We start from the raw sequence: 10,000 nt of genomic DNA, 5'->3' as shown, positions 1-10,000 counted from the left end.
AATACCAAATTCACACCATCCACACACAACAATATAAACCAATCTCATCATACACAGAAAAAAACAACGAAAACAATCATCAATGTCCAAATACCTCCGTATCCCTCTCAGGTGCGGTTGCATTTCTCATTAATCTGTTAAATTAATTATATTAAATTAATGCCCAACTACTACCATACGACTATATTTATCCGATTTAACGATACTCCACACTATCCATACACAACAATATAAACCAATCTCACCATACAAAGAAAAAAAACAATAAAAATAATCACCAACGTTCAACTACCTCCGTTTCCCCCTCAGGTATGGCTGCATTATTCAATTAATCCGATTCAATACCAAATTCACACCATCCACACACAACAATATAAACCTCACCATACAAAGAAGGAAGAAAAAAAAACAATAAAATAGATCACCAACGTTCAACTACCTCCGTTTCCCCCTCAGGTGTGGCTCCTGGTGTGGGCCGGAATCTGCTTCGTGTCGACCCTGTTCACGATGCTCACTTTCTGGCTCGACCCCGCAAGGTTCCGATACCCAGAGAGACCGATCATCTGCCTGTCGCTCTGTTATCTGCTCTATTGTCTCGCTTATCTTGCCAGGTGAGTGTTTTTAGCGAGGGTGGGGGGGGGGGGTTGTGTGCGTTTGGGTGAGGTGTTAGAGGAAAATGGGGTCGTTTTTATTTTTATTTCTTTTTTTTTTCTCTCTCTCTCTTTAGGATCTTTTTCTTCTTCTAGGCCTTTTTCCTTTTTTATTTTCATATTTACCTTGTCTATCCTATTTTTCTTCTTTTCTTCCTTTTTTCTTCTTCTTTTTCTTCCTTTTTCTCTTTATTTTCTTTTTATTTCGTATTCATCATGGGATTTGTAGGGTAATCTTGGCGTTTTTCCAGTTAATGTTTCTTTTCCTTGATAGCTCCCTAATGATTTTTAAATCAATCTAATAAATTTAAATATTTTCCAAATCAGTGATTCCTAGTGATTATTCAGAACATTATTTTGTACATGTATATATAAAGAATCTTGAATTCTTCCACAATATAATGATTTCTGGAATATCATATACAAATTGTTAGCAAATATGTTTCTCTCTCTCTCTCTCTCTCTCTCTCTCTCTCTCTCTCTCTCTCTCTCTCTCTCTCTCTCTCTCTCTCTCTCTCTCTCTCTCTCTCTCTCTCTCTTTCTTCTTCGTTTTTGTTTATGAGTCCTAAAATATATGTATAATTTTCATGGATTTGCACATTATTGGTTTTAAAGCTGTTGCCAAACTAATGGTTCCTTAAATATCTTTAGAGTTTTACATGCGTTCACATAATTAATTTTAAAATCCTTCCCAGGCTCGTGGTCCCGGCGGAGGTCTTGTCCTGCCAGATGTCGCCTTCAGGAGTCTCGCATCTCATCGTCGAGGGCCTCCAGTCGTCAGGGTGCATCGTCACCTTCATTCTACAGGTGAGTTCTCTTTTTTTTCCTGAAGATTAATATTCTTGCGAAGTTTATGCCTTTCTTGAGTCTTGATGGGATGTTTTTTTTTTTTCTGAAGATGTACTTGTTTTGTTTTGTTTTTGTTGAATTTATGGCTTTATGATCTGATGCCTTCCTGAATGTAATGGTTCGTCCTTCTTATTAAGCCCATCTGAAGTTGTACCTGTCCGCAGTTCGGTCCTCCGGTGTACTTCCAGCAACTTTATCTATTATAAACTAAATGTGAAATGAGGCACACTAGATTTCATTCATAGGCATCAAGATCCTTCCGGAACTGTAAAGTATACAGCAAGGTATCTTAGCCCAGGTAGACCCACTCCATCTTGATGAAAATCCGTGTTGGCAACTTCTGAGCTAAGCCCTGCTTTATCACCTTTATTCATTGCAAATATTGAATATTATTTAAATTTCTTTTATTCTTTGTTCCTTTTTCAATATTTTTTTAGCATTGCATAAAATCTTTGTATGGAAAAGGGGTCGGAATTAATGGCTTCAACATGTTTAGGCAATTAGAGTGGATTGTGAGATATCAGATGTAGTAAGATAAATAATTATTGGTATAATTTACTTGATATTCTTACATTTAAAAGAAATAAAACTAAAATTCCCCCTTTTTTTTAGGATATCGAAGAGTTCCCTACCATTAACAGCCGTCAGAATACTCTTGGGAAAAAAGTTGATTTAATTTTCAGGTTCAATAGGCAAAATGGAAGTGGAACTACCTGGTTATATGCACCTTGATATGCACATTGCCTGCACTGCACCACTTTTCCTTTTGGCGAAAGAATTAACGCTGTTGTATCGCCGTAGTAGTCAAATGAATACAAAGCAGTATTGAATGGATATCACGGGTATCTTTGGCAGAAAAAGGGAACAGACAAGACTCTTTCTCGTCCTCAACAGATAGAGTAAGCCATTTCCTCAATAACCTCAGATCATTTACTCTCCCCCCATCCCCCATGCTGATCGGTTGGCCACGATCCAGTATATCTTTTTTTTACATTTATGAGAAAAAATAATGTTAAACAGTATTGTTAAACATTATTGGTAAGGTCCATACAGGTACAAAAACAACCCTCCTCTTCCTCTCATTCTTTTCATGTTTCTTGAAGTATTGGTATTCTTTTTCTCACCTCACACCCTTACCTCATTCTCGCCTCACACCCTCGTTTCCTCAGTACTACTTCGGGATGGCCTCCGGGATTTGGTGGGCGGTGCTGACCCTCACGTGGTTCCTGTCGGCGGGGAAGAAGTGGTCGTCGGAGGCCCTGCAGGCGTATTCCTCCTACTTCCATGCCGCTGCTTGGGGCCTCCCCGCTGTGGCCACGATCGTCATCCTCACGCTCAAGCAGGTACTCTGTGTGTGTGTGTGTGTGTGTGTGTGTGTGTGTGTGTGTGTGTGTGTGTGTGTGTGTGTGTGTGTGTGTGTGTGTGTGTGTGTTTGTTTGTGTGTGAAGGGGGGGGGGGGGTGAGAGAGAGAGAGAGAGAGAGTCCATGTTTGTAGCTGATTATGCTGTATGTATTCTTGTATTTTTTTATAGTGACCACTTTTGCTACCTTATGAAATACTTCAACAGCTTTAGTTGTACCTAGATAACTGATAATACTATAACATTATCTTGTGTGGATTTTATTATTAAACAATAGTGAAACCAAACAGAATCCTTAATGCATATATACCTTTCCTTATTGCCATTTTGCATTCCACACACAAACACCCATCAGTCTTGTCTCCTAAAATTGCAACATCTGTTCCCCAGGTTGACGGCGATGAGCTTGTAGGCCTATGCTACGTTGGGAACGTCAACAAGTGGGCCCACATGAGCTTCGTGGTGGCACCCCTGCTCTCGCTCCTGGCACTTGGCACCTTCTTTAACGTGCTGGGCTTCGTGGCTCTGTTCAGGGTGCGCAGGGCATTCAAGCAGGAGGCGGACAACCCCGCGGTGGCCCAGTCGCCATCCAGCCAAGGTTGGTTGGGGTGAGGGAAGTGGGAGGGGTGCAGGGGGAAGGCGGGGAAGGGAAAGGGAGAAAGTAAGTATTTGAATGACTGAGACTCAGAAAGAGAGAGAGGAATGAGGGAACAAACAAAGAAAAACAAGGAGGAAGTGAGAGAGAGAGGAATGAGGGAACAAAGAAAGAAAAACAAAGAGGGAGTGAGAGAGATAAAAAAGATTAACAGGTAGAAAGATAGATATATTGAATGAGAGAGAGAGAGAGAGCAGGGGAGAGGATCGACGGAGTGAGTGAGGAAGAGAAAGGAAAAATTGGGAGAGCAGGAAGGGTAGAACGCGAGAGAGATTGGATGCGAGACAGCATGAGAGAAGCTTCAGAGTTTAATGGGAGAGAACGAATCCTCTGCTCTTTCCTCATCATCAATACAACCCCATTCCCTTTCAGGTCGTTCCCTGGCCGTGTCAAGCACCTCCACCACCAACCCCTCCTTCATGCACGACAGCCCCAGCACGCCCACCAAGGCTGTCACCACCTCCACAAACATCAACAAACTCGAAAAGCTAATGGTGCGCATCGGGGTCTTCTCCGTGCTGTACACTGTGCCGGCTGTGTGTGTGATCGCCTGCAATGTGTACGAGTACCTGAGCCGAGATCAGTGGAGGAAGATGGCTTCGGTGGCCGCGCTGAAGTGCAGTGGCGGCAGCGGAGGGACGGCCATGCTGCACAGAGGAAGTCTGTCCTATCGTCAGTATCACAATCCGATCAATACTGCTGCTTCAGGTACTTTGATTATTTTCTGTTGCTGTCACTTTATTGTGATTTGGTTCTGATTGTATTTCGTATTCTTTCATTTGAGAAGTTCATTGCACTTTATACTGCAAAACCAGCAAACAAGCTTTTTTTCTGTCCATACTTCCTTTTCAAGTTGTATTCCAGAGATTAATCTTGATTCCTTAATTACAGCCTGGCAAAACATCATTGTATTTGAGATTATTAGCACCAGTCATATGCATGTGCACCGTCTCTTAAAAAAATGAGATAGTTCTACCTCTCCCCCATTCTTTCCCATTCTGCCTCACCCCTCATACCTCACAGCTCAAATGCTATTCGTTAAAGTTCTACCTCTTCCCCCTTCTTTCCCATTCTGCCTCACCCCTCATACCTCACAGCTCAAATGCTATTCGTGAAATTCCATTCTGAAACCTCCACCTTCCCACAGAGTGCACGCTGGAGCAGAGCATTCCGTCTGTTGAGATTTTTATGCTAAAGATCTTCATGTCACTGGTCGTTGGCATCACGTCTGGCATGTGGATTTGGTCCTCAAAGACGGTAAGGAGATTGGAAAGCATTTGATTTTAGGTCTTAGGAGGGAAAAGTGGGTTATCTCTATTTAGTTTTTATTATTTTTCTTGACATCTTATGTTTGATTTCGTAAACTTTGAGAGACTAAAACGTGATTTTAATTTTTTTCTCACAACTCTTTATGTGATAATGGTGCAAAGTTTTAGATGTTTTAAATTTAGGCCCCTGTTATGTTTTGTTTTGTTTTCTTCCTTTTTTAGATATTTGAGTGCATCTTCGTTTAATTTCAAATTGTACAACATGAAATATATACAGATGACACAAAAGGAACCATTCTTTTTTCTAATGTTTGTTATCCAGAATTTTGTTTATCAGTCCATAATATCTGTGTGATAAAGTGATGACTTTGGATTGCTGTTAAGGCAAAATATGTATATATTTGTATTAGTATTTGAACTAAAATTTGAATTGCCGTATTACCCAACACACAAGTCGACTTTCCTATTGACAAGCGTAAAACCCATTGCGACTTATGTCCGGGGGGTGACTATTCAGTAATTCTTTTAACTTTTCATTTTGATCTAATTTTGTTTATTTTATTATTTTTTCACAATAATAGCATATTTCAAAATGTATGTTAGGTATGTTTATGAGTGTAAGAAGGATTACCGATATTGGATGATATTCTTTTGCAATCAGTGCATTCAAACACGATTATACAGTACCTTTTCAGTTCAGTAATTTGTACATTTGACAGCTATGATCTATCTGTCACAAGATGATTAGTGTAAAATGTATATATAAGTAAACGAGATAATTGTGTATCAGTCACCACTTTCCGAGAAATTCTAGTCATGTTTATTCATTTATTCTATTAATTTATTTATTCGAGAAATTCTAGTCATGAATATATTTCTTTTTAAAGGATTGCCATATCATCCTTTCACTCGATCCGGCAGGTGTTGCTGTGGCAGAAGTTCTTCCGGGGGCTGTGCGGGCAGAGGCAGGACCTGCGCAAGAAGGACGGCCACGTCTACCACCCGCCCAACCACACGCCCGCCATCGTCAAGACCACGAACGGGCGGCCGCAGTTGGAGCAGCTGCACCACCTGCTGCCCCCCCAGTCCCAGCCCCAAGGGTCGTCCTCTTCGGCGCGAAACCCCCACCACCTGCACCCCCTCCACCTGGGCGGCCGGGCGCAGGGCTCTTCCACAATGCACCTGTCGCAGGTGTGAGGGCGTCGGGGAACGGGACGGGAGGGGGGTGCGGGGGATGGGCCTTGGTGTTGTAATTAATTGTAAAGTTTGCTTGGAGAGTTCAGTCAGTATTTTGTGTCATTGTTTTTCACTCTCTCTCTCTCTCTCTCTCTCTCTCTCTCTCTCTCTCTCTCTCTCTCTCTCTCTCTCTCTCTCTCTCTCTCTCTCTCTCTCTCTCTTTCTCTCTCTCTCTCTCTCTCTCCGTCTCTCTCCCTCTCTCTTCCCTCTCTCCCTCTCTCCCTCCCTATCTCTCCTCTCTCTCTCCCTCCCTCCCTCCCTCCCTCCCTCTCTCCCTCCCTCCCTCCCTCCCTCTCTCCCTCCCTCCCTCCCCCCCTCCCCCCCTTCCTCTCCCTCCTTCCCTCCCTCTCCCCCTCTCTCCCTCTCTCCCTCTCTCCCTCTCTCCCTCTCTCCCTCTCTCCCTCCTTATCTCTACTTCTCTTTCTGTTTCTGTTTCTGCCTCCTTCCCTTTCTGCCTCGCCTCCACATTTCTTTTGTTCTTTGATTTTAATGATCTCACACTGATAAATCAATATGGACTCTTCAACTGTCTTATGCATTACAGGACACCTTGTATATTTATCTTGTCCGAAGCTTCATGTGTGATATTGGAACATTTAAACTCTAAGAATTACATATGAAAGAACCAAAAGGCTGCCTAGTAATTAAAGCAGTATTAAGTCAGTATTTACAGTATTGGATTCTATTTAAGTTCTCCAGTGTTGGTGAGGAAAAGGCAAGTATCTAAAGGATAGTCTTAGGTATGAATGTTACCAATCACTTATACTTGGTCTTTATATGTATATTTTTCTCAATACAAATAGCTGCACCAGCAGTATTAAGCTTTACAGTCTGTATGATGAAAAGTGGAATTGTAAATTTCTTTTTTCATTTGTTCATTCTGCTTGTAAAAAATAACGTTTTTTTTCTCATTCTGTCAAAGAGAACAGCTAACTTGATCACAGACTAACATATTATTAAATGTGATTTACCTTATTATCTGTTCTAATTGTATTGTTCATAAAGTTTTATATGTGTTAATAGTTACCTTTTTCACTCATTACATTATATTCGTCATTCACACACCATTAATGAAGGTTAAAATTGTTAAATGTCTTTGTACCGATTTATTTATCATTCTACAGAAAATTTAGTTAAAAGACTGAGAATATATCAAAATCAGTCTAGTTTTGGGCATTTTAAAAGAACAATAGGACTGACTGTCTCATTCTGTGAGATAGTGATGAGCAAATGTAGCCAAAGGACCACAATGTTGAGGTTGTAAGAGAACGTATCACAGGTATGAAGTGATCTTCTTGGATTCAGAGTGAGGTTGCATGTACCAAATAGTGTATCAAATGTTCCTTTAAAGTTAATCCAGTTACATGCAGTACAGGTAAAGGAAACTATCCTTTGTAAAGAGCACAATATTTTGTTTTATGTTTTGAGGAAACAATGTGCTTTAAATGTATATCATATACCTTTAATTTCAATTGCAGTTCTACAATTTATTTTGCATACGTATGTTGAGTGTTTAACAACCTGTTTGCTGAAGAGTCTCTTGTTATGTGATCCTTGTTACATTAAATGTATTTATTGTTATTTACAATAATCTGTCCCCTGTATATGAGTGGCACACTCACTTGTGATTTAGATGTGATGGTATCCCTCTTCTTTTCAAAAATAAGTGTTGGGTAGAGGCGTCATCAGGGGGCTATTTCCCTTTTTTCATCGATTATGCCCCCCATTTTTATTACCTGCCATTTCAGTGTGCATCCCATCCCCATGTATTCTAAGGTGTCCCATGTGTTGACTATTTCCAGTTTATGATCTTTGGGAAAGATTTTTTTTGCTTCCTTGAAAAAATGTATTGCCCCGCCAAATCTTTTGATTGTATGTGAACAAGACTACCTCACCAGCGTATTACAATAGTAGTTTGACTTTCAATACGCATAGTGTCTTTTACTGCAGCGTTTCCTCATAGTTGATTACTGCAGGAAATTTCGAAGACTGAAATCTGAAGATATGTATAAATGTGTTTTGTATGCGTGTGTAATTGTGTAATGTAACATTGATATTCTATTTGATATATATATATATTTTTTTTTATGTCATTCAGCATTTTAAATTATATAGTGAACATATTCGAAAGACTAAACTCTTTATTGATATTATGAATATAGTATAGTCGATTAAAAATAAAAGAAGGCAAAAACAGTCCAATCAACTCTTTTAGCATGATCTTATACTAAGAACAGTTTGTGGTACTGATTCACAAATATGTTAAAAACTCGAAGCATGTAACTTCCTGTAACTGTGAATGGTTGTTTTGTGAATGGTCGTTTCAGATTTTCAGTTTTCTTTAATGAGAGATGGTAGATACTGCACACAATTTTGTACAGAATTAGTCCTTGTATAAATAATCTCCTGGAAATTGATTTTAAATAAAAAAGGGGATTATTATGTGAATAATGAATTTATATCTCAAGAGAAAATTCTTGAGTATTTTCTGTGTTGCCATGATAAAATTGCATGATTCAAATGAAAGCTGTTTTTGCAGTGTTTAGTCACATGATGACAAAAATTATGTATAGACTGTATATACTGTATTATTATTCATCTGCTACCATATACATAGCAGATCAAACTATTGTATCTATGTATATTTTTGTAAATAATGTTAGATGTGCGCAATATATAAATATATATATTGATTTGGTATGTTTTTCCCCACACCATTTAATATTTGACGCAAGTACTTACACATTCGCAGTACACATTATATTAAATTCATGATTTTTCATGCAATTGATATACCATATATTAAAGAAATTGCATCTTTTAGAATCATTAAATATTCTCAATTATATGTTTCACCAGTTTTCCTATTAATGTTATCACAATTATCATAAGTCATTGCCATCACTAATATTGTTTTCATAATGGTCATCATACATCTACAAGTGTTAGTATTCTGATGAACGTGATCATTTTAATATTATTTTTGTTATTAACCCTAGCAGTTATTATTTATTTAAGCTCTAGAACGAATATAAGGGATTCAAACTATTGGGAAAGAACTTGATAGCCTTTAAAGGGAAAACAAATGTATTTAATATATCAACAGCACTGGGAACATCCTCTAAAACTTCCTGGAGTTGGTATGCAGGAACTACTGGAAAAAATAGAAGAATTAAATGACTTTTCAAAGATTTTTTTTATCCTCTGATCTTTACGGTGACTAAACTTCTATATTAGGCCATAGGATTTTCATTGCAATGGCTTTTTTAGCATGAAAATTTTTTGGGTGTTCTTAAAATCAAAGTAGTTTTGTGCCCTGGTATCCTACACATTAAATAAAATACGTTTCATTCATTCACTGAGTGCATGGTGGTATTAATAAAAGTAGGTATACATAATTCCTTCAAGCTGAGTAAAAATGCAGGCCTTTGGCTTGATTCCCACCGCGAGCAATTCCACTTGTTTCATTCCTGCATAAACAATGGCCCACTCTTTTCATCCACAGGGTTATTTTGATGATTGTTCAATGAAGATATAAACATTAAAATGATTATTTTCCATCCTTTTTGAAAATTGAAAAGACTAAAACGAAATGTTTCACGAGCTTTCGAAGAGCAGGGTCACCTAGTTTCAAAATATATAAGGGAGTAGATAGAATAACATGTAAAAATATGAACAAAGCGCCATTTCATTATGAAAGCTGTAGAGAACTAACCGGCCATTGGATATTTCGGAAAGTTGTTTATCAGGATCCATTTTAATCTTCTATCTCCCTGTCTCTCCTTTTCGTGTGACTTTAACTTTAAGTGGCTTTTTATCTTCTTAAACATTTTATATGTGAACCATTAGCATATGTATAGAGAGGGCGGAGATGCCTATTCCTAAAGTCATACAATATTCATCTTGGTGAATTTCGAAGAAAGGTGCTGATTCTGTTGAACGAGAATGAATATCACACAAATATATAAAAATCAATGCCTT

The 10,000-nt window shown here is 38.6% G+C and overlaps 1 protein-coding gene across 1 annotated transcript in view; it reads left to right on the top strand.

The window, feature by feature from the left end:
* Window positions 1-6,161, top strand: part of LOC113819177 (frizzled-10-B) — a 65,943-nt gene extending 59,782 nt beyond the window's left edge. Inside the window, exons 5-11 of the mRNA XM_070115566.1 lie at window positions 457-611; window positions 1,346-1,457; window positions 2,669-2,842; window positions 3,251-3,458; window positions 3,888-4,223; window positions 4,663-4,772; window positions 5,705-6,161. Of these exons, the coding sequence (XP_069971667.1) occupies window positions 457-611; window positions 1,346-1,457; window positions 2,669-2,842; window positions 3,251-3,458; window positions 3,888-4,223; window positions 4,663-4,772; window positions 5,705-5,980 (1,371 nt within the window). The 3' untranslated portion in view covers window positions 5,981-6,161. The remainder of the gene's footprint in view (window positions 1-456; window positions 612-1,345; window positions 1,458-2,668; window positions 2,843-3,250; window positions 3,459-3,887; window positions 4,224-4,662; window positions 4,773-5,704) is intronic.
* The last annotated feature ends 3,839 nt before the right edge of the window (window positions 6,162-10,000 follow it).

This window comes from Penaeus vannamei, chromosome 37, assembly GCF_042767895.1.
Source record: "Penaeus vannamei isolate JL-2024 chromosome 37, ASM4276789v1, whole genome shotgun sequence".
NCBI classification, from domain to species: Eukaryota; Metazoa; Arthropoda; class Malacostraca; order Decapoda; family Penaeidae; genus Penaeus; species Penaeus vannamei.
The sequence above is the reverse complement of the archived record's forward strand: the minus strand, read 5'-3'. Positions and strand labels throughout refer to the sequence as shown.